The sequence below is a fragment of the Aplysia californica genome, unplaced genomic scaffold (assembly GCF_000002075.1).
Source record: "Aplysia californica isolate F4 #8 unplaced genomic scaffold, AplCal3.0 scaffold01061, whole genome shotgun sequence".
In the NCBI taxonomy this organism is placed as follows: domain Eukaryota; kingdom Metazoa; phylum Mollusca; class Gastropoda; order Aplysiida; family Aplysiidae; genus Aplysia; species Aplysia californica.
The window spans coordinates 113,009-130,594 of record NW_004798331.1 but is presented as its reverse complement, the minus strand read 5'-3'; the positions used below and the strand labels follow the sequence as shown (position 1 = coordinate 130,594).

At 39.0% G+C, this 17,586-nt stretch overlaps 1 protein-coding gene across 1 annotated transcript in view; it reads right to left on the bottom strand.

Annotated features, from left to right (window-relative positions):
- LOC101860541 (peroxisomal sarcosine oxidase) overlaps positions 1 to 17,586 on the bottom strand; it is a 48,984-nt gene that overhangs the window by 30,168 nt on the left and 1,230 nt on the right. The window contains exons 2-5 of the mRNA XM_035973215.1: positions 14,110 to 14,258; positions 9,910 to 10,123; positions 3,483 to 3,665; positions 745 to 891 (exon numbers count right to left, since the gene is read on the bottom strand). Of these exons, the coding sequence (XP_035829108.1) occupies positions 745 to 891; positions 3,483 to 3,665; positions 9,910 to 10,123; positions 14,110 to 14,258 (693 nt within the window). The remainder of the gene's footprint in view (positions 1 to 744; positions 892 to 3,482; positions 3,666 to 9,909; positions 10,124 to 14,109; positions 14,259 to 17,586) is intronic.

The window sequence follows — 17,586 nt, the reverse complement described above, 5'->3', positions numbered from 1 at the left end:
GGGGGAAGAAAGCATGCAATGTACAGCAGATTTTGATACAGGATTTATTTATTTATAAATTTTTTTTTGGGGAGGGGGGCGGGGGTTCTTACTCTTCCCCAGAACTACATGACCTTTTATTATGCCGACGTGCTTCTCGTTAGCTTACTTAAAAAAACCCAACCCATAACAAATGTGAGCGTGATGTGTTGATGTGTTTCTCTTTAGTCTACTAAGGAAAAAACCCACAAAAAAAAACCAACAACATCAACAACAAACAAACAAACATACGGGAACTAAAAATACCCAAAGCAAGCAAATAAAAGTTACAAGTTACAAGTCCCTGCTCATAACAATAAATAGAATATGTTTATGGATTTGAAAAATGTCGATCTGTCGGGCCAACCAGCAGGGTGAGAGAGGTACAAATTTTATTACTTTGTAGATGGTGGCGTATAGTATTGGCAGGTGCTAATAGATCTAATAAACCTTAACATGGCCAGGATACTCCCAACTATGCATACCAAAGATACAAACCTAAATTAACATGGCCAGGATACTCCTCATTAAATAGACCAAAAATATATGCGTAATAGCCCCGCTAAATAGACCAAAGATACGAACCCAAACATGGCAAGGATATTCCCCACTAAATAGACCAAAGATACAAACCTTGACGTGGCCAGGATACTCCTCATTAAATATACCAAAAATACAAACCTAATGGCCAGCATAATCCCTGCTAAATAGACCAAACATACAAACCTTGACGTGGCCAGGATACTCCTCACTAGGCAGACCATAGATAGAATGCCCGTCACAGCAGTTTTCCTCAAAGAAGGGAGGTAGTTTATCAGCACTGTGTGAGCCTGGGTTAAGCTCAGGCCAGTAGCACACGGTGATCCTCATAGGCTAAAGAGAACGAGAAAAACCCCCCAATGCAGCAATTGAAGAGATCATCTTTTTTTAGTGAAGAAAAGTATTTTGACACTATAGCAGGCAGATGTTTAGTGCAAAGAAAAAACCCCATCATTTAGTTACTTTGAATGGATTATGAGAAGAGTATGTGTCACGAAAGTGTGGAATCGGGTGCTCCTAAATTTTGGGGGCAAATGGAGTTATTGGTGTCATCATAAAACATGCTCTTTTGTCTGACTTTTGATGAAAAAATATTGATCAATCTTGAATAGAAATCGAAATACTTGCGATCGAAGGAGATGGTGGTAGCCTGATGTCAGAGAAAAAATTAACGTGAAAATGGTCGCCCAAATCTGGGGACATCCAAAACTTGAGAATCCTTGAAAACTACAAATTGACATTTTTATGCTTTTAATCAACGATCTTTTATTAAGCAAGATCTACACAGAATTGTGCTTTTAAAGGAATAAATAAGGAATTGAGCCAAATGCACCCCCCCTCCCCCCCCCCTAAAAAAAAGTCGATATAAATTGCCAAACGGGCGGGCGGAAAAAAAATGTCTGTTTCTTCGAATTCATCATTTTGACTGGCGCCTGATTTCATAGCTATGCCACACACAATGTTATTGAGAAGGTAATAAGCGTCAAGATCTTGTTAAATTTGAGTAAGTAGAGGCACATCGAAACTAGAACAGTTTTTTTTTTTCAGTGCAAAGAGAAAGCGCGACACTTTTTTAAAACTATCATTTTGAGTAAAGTGACACATTGACACAATAACGGCTGTTTAGTGCAAACAAAAAGAAATTTATAATAATGATAATATCATAACATTTATATATAGCGCATTTCCAAAAAAGTAGCTCAATGCGCTTTCAATTGAAATGCCCATTATCAAAACTTTTCTTACTACTTCCTTTCTTCTCATGCAATATATATTTATGCGCACACACACACAAACACACACACACACACACACACACACACACACACACGGACTATTTTCACTCAGACATAGACACAGAACAACTATAATAAAAAATAAAACTAAAAGCGTTAGAAGGATTGGCCTGTAGGAAAAGAAAATGCTTAAGATGTCTTTAGAAGCTATCAAGTTTTCTTGTTTGTCTTAGTTCCATGGGTAATTTGTTCCACATAAATGGACCAAGATCTGAGAAAGATCTCTCTCCTTATGATTTGTATGATTTTACGGGTGTCAAAAGTAGGGTGTTATCGTTTGATAATCTTCGGTTTCTCCCTGGCTCACATGAACTGATAAGTTCTAGTAGTTTCTTACATTTTGATTTGCTCAAAAAGACAGACTCCCGATCATCGATGCAATAGAGGTCATTTAGTAGCACAAGGCAAAAATAATATGGACAGAAAGAAACAATACAATGTAGGTCTTTCTGAAGATGAAGCTATATACAGGGAAGGCGTCACAACACCACGATAGTAACAATTAATATTTAAGTAAGGACTGGAAAAAAAATTAGATTCCATTCTTTATATGTATACGTGCAGCGTTGAACTCTTGACCTAACTGTTTCTGCGACAACCCTTCATCAATAAGGTTTAATGCTTTGTTCTACAAAAGGGTGCTCTTCTCAGACTACTGAGAAGTACATGACGTTTCATAAGTATTATGGTTATGTTCAAGTCCGTTGCTACCAAAGGGACATTAATCTGTATTAACTTTCTGGTATTCAAAGATCCGAAATTTGATTCAGGTTACGTCCCTTCGTAGATGCATCACGATACATTATTATTATTAGTAGTAGTAGCAGTATTGTTAATATTGTTATTGTTATTATTATTATTATCGTCTCCTCACATCCGAGCTCTCTTTCATTCACAACCAGATATGGTAAACCCACAGAATTCTTGAGTTCACCATAAGCAGAGGCATGCGCTTGGTCCTACCGGGTTAATAGCTAAGAGGGAAAAGGGGGGGGGGAAGGGAAATGGTTGGGGGGGGGGGAGGGGGGAGAGCGGGGGAGGGGGAGGGGGAGGGGGAGGGGGTTATCCCAGTCTAATGCAAACCCCATCTAAAACATCTTCAGAGGCAGGCTTAAAAGAGGGGGATGGGGAGAAGAATTAGGGGGAGTGGAGAGAAAGAGAAAAAAATGGGGAAAGACAGACAGACAGACAGACAGACATACAGACAGACAGACAGACATACAGACAGACAGACAGACATACAGACAGACAGAGACAAAGTATGAGACAGAGAGACAGAGAGTCAGAGTCCTAGACAGAAACAAAGACAGACACAGACACAGTTGATAGATGGACAAACAGACAGACAGACAAGTAGACAAACAGACAAACAGACAGACAGACAGACAGACAGGTAAAATCGAAATAGAGAGAGAAGGGAGAGAGGGAAAGAGGGGGGGGGGAGAAATGAGAGAGAGAGAGAGATAGAGAGAGAGGGGGGGAGAGAGAAGGAGAGAGAGAGAGAGAAAGAGAGAGAGAGAGAGAGAGAGAGAGAGAGAGAGAGAGAGAGAGAGAGAGAGAGAGAGAGAGTGGTCAGGGGAAAAAGGGAGAGAGGAAGGGAAGAAGCACACCAGTCTTCCCTCCACTCACCTTGAGTGGCAGACTGAGCCCAACAGTCGAGAGAACCTTGTTAGCCCAGGGGCCACAAGCGAACACGATCGATCTACACTGGTACTCTCCCCTGTTTGTCCTCACATGGATCACCTCCCCTGGGGTTAGGCTCTGGTACTGTTCTCCGTCTCGGATCACTCCTCCGTTCTCTACAAATAAACGCTGGGGGGGTATAAAAAAACAAACCCATTTTAAAAATAAATGAGTATTTTAATTGATATCAGCTCGCACTCCTCCTAACTCTTTAAAACATCTCCGTGGACACAAAGAGACAGCTTCTCACTTCAATATTCATACCAACATTATGCAACCAGTGCCAGACCGGGACATTAAATAAAATTCAGGAGAGCAAAATAAAGATATGCGAGATGAAATGTCTCCGCAAAAACGTTAACATCATAAGACACTACAGGCAGAGAAACGGAGAAATAAGAGCAGCTATTGGCGCTGAGTCCTGCCTGCATTTCACAGAAAGACAGAATAAAATGGTTTGGCCACCTGTTACGTATGTCACCTAGCCAGCATGCCTCGAGAGTCTATAACACCAAACACTCAGACTATAAAGGAGGATTGAGGGCGTCAAGGAAACCCTGAGAACTCATAATATCTCTATTGAACGAGCTGGGGAGGTAGCCTACCACAGAAAACGGCATCTCCCCTCGACGCTCAACGGCAACAGAGTATGAAAAAGTATAAAGTGAGTATTAATTGATATTCAGGGGGATAACCATCTCCATTGATTAGTTTTCCGAAGGACATTAAAAAAATTTTTGAAAGAAATATAATTTTTGTTTAGGACAGGAAAATTTCAAACAGCAAATTGTGACAAACGCTGCGTAGTAAACATAGGAAAATATGAAACCAAAACTTATGACTAGACTACTTAAGTGTGATTACCAGAAAGTTGGGTTTGGTTTTTTTCAATGAAAATCTAACATTTATGACCAGACTCTTACATGTGATACGTTTTTGAAACAAGAAAATCATTTTAAGCTACTCATGCAAATTAAAAATATTTCGTACAAACAGAAACAGAAAAAGTAAATACACCAGAAGCCTCACAGGATGGCAGAATAACCCCCCCCCCCCAAAAAAAAAATAAAAAAAAAAAAAAACAACAACAACAAAAACAACAACTAACAACCCCATTCCAAAAAAAATTCGAAACAAAAAAAAAAATAAAGAAATAAAAAAATAAAGACCACCCCCGCCCCCAAAGTCTGTATTTTGCTTAAATGAATCGTGTCTCTCCATTAAGTTGATGAATTATTAAAATTCAAAAACATAGTTCTCTTTAACTAAACACTGTGCGACGTGGAAGAAAGTACAATACAATGAAAATACAGAATTCATAACGGGACCCTTCATTCCCTAATAAGCTGAAGAGCTCAGAGACTTGAGCTAAATTAGAAAACAAAAAAGTTGTTAAATCACAAGATGCTAGAAATTACAATGTGAATTTCAAACCGTTCCAAAAAAAAAAAAGAAAAAAAAAGAAGGTGAGGGGTGGGGGTAGAAAGTGGAGGCGAAAGAGCAGGAAAGGAGATAAAAGGAGACAATTCTATAGAAGAAAATTTGTCCGTCTCTACCCGGATTCGAACCCGGGACCTTTGAATGAGAGGCGAACTCCTAAACGTCTAGACCAAGAGAGAAACACTAAAACGATATGATTTATAACAAAATGATGACAGGAATTATTCAAACAGACTGAAAGGTCAAAGACTAATCTACACGAAGTAACAGTTTGGGCTGACATCACAGCTGTGATATGTCCGTGGGCCATAAGCTGAAAAGTTTGGAGACTAGCGCTGAAACTGAAAAAAAAAGTGAATGTGAGGCAGCGTGGTGGAATCAGGCTCTCGTCAATTTTTGGGCATGTAGAGTTATTGGTATCATCTTAAAGCTTGTTCATTTGTCTTGCTATCAATGAAAAAATTACCTATCCATCTTCAATAGAAGTGGAGATATTTTGGATTGAAGGAGGTGGGGGAAACCTGATTTAAGAGTTACAATTAGCGAGAAAATGGCCACCAAAGCTTGGTAAATTCCAAAGCTGGAGAGTCCATAGAAACTGTATATTTATATTTCTGTGCCTTTAATCAACGTTTATGGTTAAATCCCCAAAGGAATGTGTTTATAAATAGACATAAAAGGTGTTGAGTCAAAAAACAAAAATTTGATAAAAATTGCTAAGCATGGAGAAAACTGCTGTTTTCTTCAATTTCATTATTTTGACGAGAGCCTGATTCCACCACTCTGCCTCACAAATGTGTGTACAAATATATCCGAACCAACACACGACGGCTGAAGCCTTTTCAATGAATTACAAACATTTTTTGATTGCAATAAACTAAAATCCCGAGCAGACTACAGATTTGGCAGCCCTTCACAGAACAGAGTATTTTCCTTAGCCTTACATCTTCCTACTGATACACGGTGTGACCACAGAACTAGGGAAAAAGGACAGGTGTCTCCTGTGTAACCACAGAACTTGGGGAAGAGAACAGATTTCTTCTAAGTGACAACGTAACTAAGGAATAGGACATATTTCTTCTAAGCGACCACAGAACTGGAGAAAAGGACAGATTTCTTCTGTATAACCACAGAACTAGTGGAAAGGACAGATTTCTTCTAAATAAAATGGCTTGTCCAAAGTTATCAAGCTCCATTTTGTTTTTATCCCTCTGTATCTCTCAAGTGTGTGGGAGAGTTGTATATGTATTCACATGTCTTTGTTAATACTGTTGTTGTTGATGCTGTTGCTGTTGCTATCATTGTTGTAATTGTCGATGTTTTGTTGTCACAGTAGTTGTCTTCACTGTTGCATCCAACTCAATAACATTTCACGCGAGCTTCCACCCCTACAGCTCAATAATTACTTCATAACGATATGTGTGGCATCACGGTAAAATAAGGCGCTCGTTAAAATAATGTTATAGAAAAAAAAGAACATTTGTCCGGCTGTTGGGCACATTTTATCGAGTTTATTCTATTATGTTCTTTTTTCTACTTTCTTTTCTTTTTTCTTTTCTTTTCTTTTTTATATATTAAAAGCATTCTGTTTGTTTGCTCAAACCCTTTTATGTCCACTAAAAACATTTTTCTGTGTGTTTTTTTACTGAAAAAGTAAATAAAAAGCAAGAAATAAAAAAAATTACAGTTTCCAAGGACATTCAAGCTTTGGAAGTCCTGATCCTAAAAACTTTGGCAGCCATTTTTCCCATTAATTTTTACCTCTGACATTCAGGCGATCCCCTTATCCTTCAATTGCACATATCTTGACTTAAACAAAATAAATGTACAGGCTTTAGGATTATACCAAAAGTTCAATATGCCAAGAAAATAAAACTCAGCAAAAAAAACAAAACAACAACAACAAAAAACAACTACCGAGCCCATTGATTTCATTGTGTCATGAAACACATGTTCACGAAAGGTACAACCATCAAGTCGTATGTGTTCACAATCAGAGTGTCAGAAACATCCGTCACAGGACACGATGACAAAGCAAAACTAACAAAGAATCAACTTCCATGTGCCAAATTCCTAATCTTTTCAAAGCAGTGGGCTTTTCCTGTAACTATTCATCCCTTTGTATGTATTATCTCTCGGCTTGATTTGGGTAATCTAAGGCCTCGCTTTCTTTTTTTTGAAGGATTTCTGGGTACATAATATAAATTATGTATTTTTGACGCATCAAAGCCAGAAGTGAAATATAAATTTATGTTTATTCCACAGCCAATTATTTAAATAGTGCACTGCATTTAAAAGACTACAAAAAACCCCGCAAAAACCTATCATACACATGCGCATACACATGTTCACATACTCACACAAAGACACACACACACACAAACACACACACATACACACATAGACACACGCAAACACCCAAATGCGCACACACACAAACACACATACACACTCACAAATATAAATACACATAATATACACAAACATACATAAACACACAAACATACACACACAAACATACACACACATACACACACTCAAACACACACAGATTTACACAAACTCGCACTCAAACACACACACACACACATTTACAAACACACACGCACACACACACGCACACACACACACGCACACACACACACACACACACACACACACACACACACACACACACAGAGAGACAGACACACGCACGCACACACATACACACAAACAGGTATACCAAATAGCTCCCAAGTAAAGGCTTTCAGGTCAATTGCTTTCCTTGTGACGCAACCTGGCTAGAAAAGTTCTGATCTATTATGTAAGGAACCGTCCTTGCGACCTTGACAAATCAGCTGAGGGCTCAGAAGACGTGGGAAATGAAAACGTTTTATGTCTGGCTGGGGGACGAGTTGATGTCGGTGCACCCTCAACCGACGAACTCGAATCATGTCTCAGTCAGTCATGGTCCTTCGAACGAAAAAGTCGTCACTCACTTCGAACGTTTCGTAGTCGATGCTTGAAATACGGCTGAAAATGTCTAAGACAGCCAGTCACAGTCGAGGAGAAAAGTTGCAGACTTAGAAAGGGGGACGTCTTGCACAGTGTCGACGTAATAATTATTCTAAAAATACACAAAGGAGGAAGTGGGACCTGTTCGTTTGTACAGGTTTTAAACAGGTGGCTACCAGAGCAGGTTCGGCTGTGCTTGAATTGACAGTGCTTGGCAGACCATTCATACTTTACCTTGCTAGTTCTCTCGTTTCTGAACAATCTTAAAAGTGCTAATTCCATTTGATTTCAGTCTTTAATCAAAAACCTTCTTTTCATTTCTCCATTTACTTCACCTTTATTTCAATCTGTATCGAATGCATTAACGATTACTTTAACGGAATTTTGATTACTATGAGTTATCCGTTCAAATGATTTAAGAAAATCTAAGACCAAAGGAAAGTTAAAAATTGATTAAACACTCTTCGTTCGACGGTGTTACCGTATACGTACATTCTACAGCCACAATGGTTAGTTTTCTTGTGTATGACATACAAGTATCTGCCCGGAGCTCTTTTCTAGAAGACATCCTCTACTATACAGTTTGCTAATGTAAGCTGTAAAGCAATAACACACCATGTCTTTACAACATTTTCTAAATCACAGAGGGTCAGAAACCAGAGCTGAAAAACTGTTCGTGTAATCGTCTCTTACAGAACTAATGTAGGACTCCTTCTGATAAATCTACGTGCTCGGATAGACTGGTGTTTTGCTGCGGAGCTGATGCACACGTCAAACTCGAGTTTTGAGTTAAATCAACAAGCTCTCTATGTTTTCAATATGATATATATGCCCATCCATGATTCATGAGCTAGTTATGATAACAAGGACATCTCCAGACTATGTTGCAACTCCCGTATTTCTACATTACTCAAAGAGAAATAATAAATCTGGGTAAAACTGGGCTGCAAAAACAGAACAGGATAGTCTTTAGATAAGGAAATTCACCAGATGTCTAGAATCGAGACATTGCACAAACATTCACGGACAGAAGAACCGGAGATGCCCTCTAAACCGATAGGGTTCGATCCTCGACCATCGCCAAGGAAAAAAAATCAGCAGGAGAACACTTATGGGGAGTCAAGGTTTGGGCGCTTAGACTCTGGAGACCTCGTGCTGTCCGCTCGCCTTTCTCCCACGGAACATTCTGTCGTTTGCCATTCTGCCTGCCTGGGTAGTTCTGGTTCCAAGACAGGTTTCTATATCCTGTTCCCACCTTCAGTTGGGCCCACCCTTTCCTCTTTAGCCTTCTTACTTTGTTTTTATACCACGTTTCCCAAGTAAATCATGGCGTTTGATGTGCTCAAAGTAGTTCAGTTACAGTTCCTTTAAGTTCCGGAGGAATGTTGGCGTTCCTCCACTCATTCTCCTTAGTCTTTCTCCATTCTTTATTTTCTGTCTTCATGAGTTTCTTAGAGTTCCTTTATTTCATCTTTCGGAAGCTGTTGTCATCTACAATTGTGAGTCAGCGTGGTGAATTCAGGCGCTCGTCAAAATAGTAATAAATCGAATAAACCAGCATTGTTCTGCTTGTTGGGCAATTCAATTTCATTGATTTTTTAAAATTGTTGGCCCAATATTTTAAAAAGCACATTTCTAAGAAGATTTGTTTTCTGAAAAAAGTATATAAAAGGCACAAAAAGTAAATTTGAAGTTTCCAAGGACACTTCTGCTTTGTAAGTCGCCAAACTTCGACAGCAATTTTCTTGATTATTTTACGTTTGACACTAGGAGACCTTCATCCCCTTCAATTGTAAATATCTCGACTTCAACTCAATTCGAAGCAAATGAACAGACTTTATCTTTACAATACCAATAACTTCATACGCCCAAAAATTGACGAGCGCCTGATTCCACCGTATTGTGACACAACCGCATTATTTACTTTCCAGCCTACCTGCAAGGCTCGGAGACATTTATCCGACATGAGGATCCCTCCCTCCCGGTCCAGCACACCTCCTATACGCTCGGGATATCTGAGCATGGCGAATTTTTCCCGCAGCTCCCCGGGGGACAAGATGGCGAAAGGAGCTCCGTGTTGTGTCATGGCAAAGATATTGTCTTGTAAGAACCGCCCGTTTTTTTCACCAAGGGCTAGGTAGCCAATTTGTCTGAAAAAAAAAGACAGAAAAAACCCAGAGAGAATTAGAACTTTTGTATCAAGTCAAGAAATATTTTTAAAATCTGAGTTTGATAAGCAACCTGTACACCTATAATAAGCATTGTAGAGAAGTAGAGCTTTTATATTATAAAGTAGTGTTTTTTTCAATTCTTGGTTGAATAAGAAGCACGATTACTTCCAGGTAATAAAACTATTAACCTAAGTAATTAAACTTAAGTACTACAGAGATGTAAACCATTCACAGAAAATTTTATTTTTTAATCTTAGTGGAAGTAACACATGTACTCCCAATAATGCAACCATTTAATTTAGTGATAATATAAAATCTACGTATTATAGAGAAGTAGAACTTTTACATAAAGTAACACCCTTTTCATTATAGTTCAATGAGTCACGCAGCTACTCCCAAGTAATAGATCTACAACCATTTGAATATTACTGTAAACTTAAGCAGTGGCGGCTCGTGGTTTATAGAACTGACGGGCCATCTTTCACATTGACTCTTTCTTCCTCCCCCCCACCCCCTTCCTTCACACACACACACACATACACACACACACACACACACTCTCTCTCTCTCTCTCTATCCTCATTTTATACCCCTACTGTCGCCATCCCTACCCCCTCCCCCACTCACACACACACACACCACTGTAAACATTTTAGTATAATGTGAAAGAGCTGAAATATGGTAGTGTCAAGAAACAATATTATTAATAATGTATGATGGAAGTTACTGAGTTAATAGAAACAGACTTGAACGGCATAGAAAAAGAAACACTACTAGAGTCTATGCTAGAAAACAAACTGAAAGTGAGAAGCCCAATAAACTGCTGGTCATGGCCTCCGACACTTTAACAACCAAAGACTTTTACTTTTTACACACCCACACACAATATCGACGTGCACTCGACCTGTAAATATGTAATAAGAACTTGATACTGTACCAATGACGCTGTCCCATGCAGATTAAATCTACAATCAGTTACTATACAAAGTTGGACAAAGTTAGCACATAACAGTTTTTCATCATTATGCAATCAAACGTTCTTAATCGCACTTCTCAGTTATCAGAACACTGTTGTAACAAAGTGGGGAAGTGTGTCAAATGCTAATTATAGAACTTGGAGTCTAGCTGGGGTGACGGTGGATAAGGCTTCAGTAGACGATTCCTCTTTTCGCCGGCTAGACTCATATGGGCCATGTACGTTATTAGTGGGGAGAAAGCGATGAATAGTCATCAAACAGGAACTATAGGAGGCTAAAAATTCAATAAGCAAAAAAGATTAGTGCCATGCTGACAATAAATGTTCTGATGATAGTTAGAGAAAGGCTGAATGATTAGTAGGCCTACATGTATTGCTGATACAATATTTCAGGTGTTTGTGCTGCTCAAGACTCAAGACAGTCTCATTACTGATTTGTTAGCAACACGGAGGCCAATTTGGCAATCAAGAGATGTTATATTCGCTCTTAGGGCAGTCGATGGATTTGTCCAGCGGACTGACGGCATCTCTGTACCCGCGTGTTCATTTGTCCTCGTACGAAGTTCCGCGACGTGACGGCTCGACGGGAGACGATTTAAAGTTACGAGCCGGTTCGATAAATAAAGATGAAGGAATGAGGCTCTGTCGCGACAAAACAGCAGTGAATCCTACTTGTCTATTTGGACGCCTTCAAATCGGCAAGGTGCTTTGTGAATTTGAATGTTGATACATTTTTATTCTGATTTACTTAAAACTGAATGAAAATCATTATCAGCAATAAATCTCTTGTCAACAGTCCAACTGACAAAAATTTGACCGCACCTTCGGTCTTGCCCAGTTAACAAACCGCCCCTGAACTTAAGTATTACAGAAAAGTAGAACTTTTACCGTAAGTAACATTTAAATCTCAGTTGAAATAATTCAGTTACACCTAGGTAATGGAGTCTAATTGATGACATACATAAAAATATTAAGGAGAAATAGAACTTAAACCAAAAGTAATACTTTATCTATAGTTGATGTAGTTACACTTAAAGTAACACAGTTGTCTAAAAGGTAACGCTTTTACCAAAAGTAATAGACCCTAACTTTACCTACTCAGTTACATCCTAATAAGCGGAGTTACCAAATGATACCACAAGCCTCAGTATTATAGAAAAGTAGGACTTTCACCTAGAGTAATACTTTTGCCATAGTTGAGGTAACACTGTTAAAGCCATGAAATATTATAAATGTGTGCATAAAAAAACTAAAACTTTTACCTAAAGCAATGCAAGTAGTACAACTAAGAAGGGAAGCGTTTACCTAAACCATGGGTGAAGTCATGCTGTTCTTCTCAAATAATGCAATCATACAGACTTCAACAAAATCTAAGGACCACTTGCAAACACTCCGAGTGGTCTTCTTGGGTCGACCTGTATGTGGGCTTGATGGCGCTGCCTCAAGCGGGCAATGACAGAGTGTGACACTGCAAGCCTTCTGGCAACTTCTCGGGCTCCAACTCCATCTTGTAGCTGTGCAACAGCTCTAGCACCATCAAAGTCTCCCAGCTTTCGTTTTGGTGGCATGTTGATGCGATACTGGATTTTGAGCAAACGGCGGCTTATATTGCCTCCAAGTTGAGCACAGTTCGAGATCGTACGTCCGTTCATGACGTGCACTATGAATTTTAACTGAGGAATGTCCGTGGTGTCGCACACAAGTCAATAAAAAATAGCAAATGTGGCTAAAATTCCCTGAGAATTTCCGTGCAGCTCGTGGTGGTTTTGCCCCTGTAGGAAGCTTTGCAGTACGCATTGGTAACCCATTAACACTCTCAGAGCAAAAAAATTTGAAACATTCCTTGCCATCTTTTTTCTGATAAAAAAAAAAATGAAGGCTGTCTGTCAAGGTGATCCTTAACTTTTGTTGAAGTCAGTATAAGAACTAAAACGTTTACCAACAGTAATCCAAGTGATATAACTATCTTTGAGAAATAAAACATTTACCTTAAGTACTACATTTACCAAGTTGAAGTTACACAGTTACTCCCAAATATCTACATGTATCTATATACTATATATATCACGTTTAAGAAGTTAAAGTAACTTACTCTAAAGTATCTATTATCTATCACGTTTACCGAGTTAAAGTAACACAGTTACTCCAAAGTATTTTCTTTATAAGTATCACATTTACAGAGTTTAAGCAAAACAGTTACTACAAAGTATCTATTTTCTATCTATTTTCTATCTCGTTTACAGAGTGTTGTTTCAAAATTTTAAAAATCTATCACATTTACAGAGTTTACACAAAACAGCTACCCCAAAGTACCTATTATCTATTACGTTTATTGACTTAAAGTAGCACAGTTACTCCAAAGTATCTACATGTGTCACGTTTACTTAGCTGAAACAACACAGTTATTCCAAAGTATCTATTATCTTCCACCTTTACCAGGTTAAAGTATCACAGTTACTCCATAGTATTTTAAAAAATCTATCACGTTTACCGATTTGAAGCAAAACAGGTACATGTACTCCAAAGTATCTATTATCTTCCACGTTTACCGGGTTAAAGTTACACAGTTGCTCCAAGGTGTCTATTATCTATTACGTTTTCCGAGTTGGGGTAACACAGTTGCTGCAAACTATTTCTATCTATCATGTTTACATATTTTAGCAACACAGCTACTCCAAAGTATTTTTAAAAATCTATCACGTTTACTGAGTTAAAGTAGCACAGTTGCTCCAAACTACCTATTATCTATCACGTTTATCGAGTTTAAGTAACACAATTGTTCCAAACTACCTATTATATATTACGTTTATCGAGTAAAAGTAACACAGTTACTCCAAACTACCTATTATATATCACGTTTATCCAGTAAAAGTAACACAGTTACTCTAAACTACCTATTATATATCACGTTTACTGAGTTAAAGTAACACAGTTCCTCCAAAGTATCTATTATAAAATCTCCTTATTATCTAAGAAGAAAAGCGCTTACCTATACAACACGTCTCCCGCCTTCTCCTGTAATTGTGTCCACTGCTCAGTGCAGAAGTTCATCATCTCTGTATAGAATGGCTGCGGATACGCTTTTCTTGTCACTCGGGTCTGCCCGTGAGAACTCCCACGGTTGTGAGGCAGGGGGAACTGGCAGAAAGAAGAAAAGGAAAGAAAATGCAGTTCTGTGTTTGAGTTGAAGGTAAGAGTAGTTTTCTCCTTCTCCCCCTCCTCCTCCTCCTCTTCCTTCTTCTTCTTCTTCTTCTTCTTCTTCTTCTTCTTCTTCTTCTTCTTCTTCTGTCTAGTCTGGAGCAGACATTTACCATAATGGCGTCCCATTCCTTTCTGTTTTCTCAATCCTATTGACCAGCTCCGTTTTTCTGCTTGTGCTGTTTGTCATAGAGCTGTTCAGGACATGTATATATTTTGTTGTTCTCTGTCTTCCTCTGCTCTTCTTTCCTTTACTTTTCCATTGTCTATGACTGTTCTATTTACACTGATAAAGAATCTCAACAGTCTCTTTCAGTTGGATCTGATTATCCAGAGACCTGCCATTAGGAGCACTTCTGTGTTTGTTTTCCTCCTGTCCGTGACATTTTGAGCATTGTTCTTAGAGTAGCACATCGACACAAGAACGGTCATGACAGACAGACAGACAGACAGACAGACAGACAGACAGACAGACAGACAGACAGACAGACAAGCAGTAAAGACGCAGGGCCCATCAGTGACACCCTCAAACCACCCGCTTTGATAGTTAAATCTCTTTAGATTTAGATAACTTTGTTTAACAAGCACATAATTCATAATGTCTAACACTATGGCACTGTGATTTGTGGTTTACGTTAAAATTTCTTCAAGGTTTTGTGCATAGGTGTACTGTTGTTCATTTGGGAGACATAATTTTAAACTTCACGTATCAAAACTGTCTTTATACAAAGTGTAATAACTCCTCAGCGATCGGCCTGAAGTTGGACAAAATCCACACAATTAGAGGCATCTGGATTTTCTGATTTATCCGGAAATTCGGCCTTTTAATTTCGTTAAGTATTCTATTATCTAATAAGGCCTGGAGCTGGGACTGTAAGTTTTAAAGAGTTTTTCAAGGGGAAACTACAAATATTATGGTTCTCTTCATTTGAAGAGGAAAACCAACAATTAAAAATGTGTCTTTCCAGAAGGTATTGTGAAGTTCATAACAGAATGATTTTGTCATTTCGAGTGGATGAATATTCGAAAAGACACAATGTTGTTGAGTCTGAGACTGTTTTCTCTGTCTCTGCAAATAAGTTATTTATTGGTTTAAAATGTGCTTGACTCAAGTCTAAGAGGCTAAAACAGCACCTGGACATGGATGGCTGGTGCCTCTATTAATAAATCATTGATGGTCTGGTTTTGACTCAAGTCTCCGTGTATGCGTTTTAACCTTTCCCCCATCTTCTAGGTTTTGTGCATTGGTGTACTGTTGTTCATTTTGGATACCTATTTTTAAACGATGCTTTTTTGCTGTTCTGGTTATGCTGTGTGCTTGGACTCGGGTATTAAATTTGTGGGGGGGGGGGGGGGGAGCGAAGTCTAGTTCTACATACGTTTAGGAGTTGACAAACTTCCTGAGAGTTGCCTTTTTTTTTGCTGTGACAGATGTGGAAGTCTTCAGAGAACCAGTTATTTTGTAGGGTTTGGTGGATAGTTTTGGTGTATGATTTTAATTTCTAAAGGAATGTCCTGAATTTGGTCAAAATTATATGTTTCAGATGTATTAAGTTTCTAAAGACATTGTAAGTGGAACTGACCCTAATTCACCCAGTTAAGGATAAAGCGGTCTGAGATAGGAACTTGGTGTTTGTTTGAGTAAAGCACGTCGACACAAAAATTGTCTTTTAGAGCGGTGAAAAATAAGACAAACAGACAGAAATAACATAGATCTAGGTTAAGTATAGAAAAAGGTCCTACCAGTGGCCCATTCCAGCCACTCGCACACCTTAGGTGTGGGACGTGTGGAGTAATACAGATGAGAAGGTCGTCCGATCCCTGAATGTAGTCGTAGATACTCCATTGAAAGTTTACAGTTAAATTACAATCACAAAGCGTTATTATAACTATATTTGGTTCGTTGATTCCTGTCAGTTTAAGCGATAAATGTAGAGAGGATAATAAACTCAAAGCCGATATATCAGAGTCCGAACCTGTGGGAAAGGTCATAAAAACTGGTGACCGCCTTGGCGAAGTTTGTTTTGGGGTGTCCTAAATAATAATTATGCGTTAACATCGTTTTCCGAAAGAGTTCATTCTTTTGCCCAGAGAAGGAGTAACACTAATTACACATGTCTGAAGAGGAGTAATTGTGAGGCGTGCTGACAAAATTGGTTACTTCTCGCAATCCACAAAAAGGAGATATTGGCCAAAAATTGACACTAGGGTCAAATTTGTAGATTTTCTATTAATGCCATATTCTTTAACTATAACATGCCTTTTATTATTTCATATTTAAAAATTACAAAAAACTTCACCTATAAGCGTGATGTATCTACTTGAATAGGGCTCGAATCCGAGAAGTAACTCATTTTGTCAGCACGCTTCACAATTGTTCCCTTCATGAGTAATTTGTTTTCTGTTCATCACCAGGGCTCCCCACCCACCACCGACTCCAACAAGATACCGCTCTGATCTAGAGTTGGTGCCTGGGCTTCTTTGGAGGTATAATGCCAGTCAGAAGGAAACCAATCTCGCCTTAGAACCAAGTTTGACCTTGGAACTGATTGAGCTTAGTTGGTTACTTCGCCATCCCGTCTAGACTGAACTCAGGGTAAAAGTGGCATATTGGTGAAGGAAGCCTCTCCTCAGCCACCAAATCTCCTCCGTCGCACTTGTCGCACAGGTCGGAATTTGAACCTCACTCACTTACTCACTCATGCATGCATGCGTGTATGTGTGCGGTTAACTAGGCTCTCCACACCGTGGCGGTTTGGGACCCAATTGATTACAGAACCAGACCTTCAGTCAATAGATCGGAAAGAAAGAAAAATGAACAGAAGTAATAAAAAGAACAGACAAACATTTCAATCCCTATATCAGAGGGCTATTATAGGGACCTAAGAATGGCATCACATCAGTGGGGGAGTTGCTCCCCCCACCCCCACCCCCCTGTTGACTGTTGATGGGACAGCTGGCTGTTTGTATTCTACATTATTCAGCTTGGGAAGGGAAAAAATAAAGAAGAAGGAAAAAGGATGAAAGAAGACAGACGATGTTCTATGCAAATTTGGATTGCTTGAAATATGACGGGTGATGAAGTGTCTTACAGTGAGCAGCCGGTTAAAGAGAAGAAGTTCATTGGTGACATTCCACTATTGGCGGGATGCACCTCCTGTTGGTGAGACAGTGCGTTTGCCACTTCCCCCCCCCCCCCCAACACGCTCCCCCTTTTTCACATCAATTCACTTGAGTGAGCAGGAGAGTGCGTGCCTGTGTGTGTGTG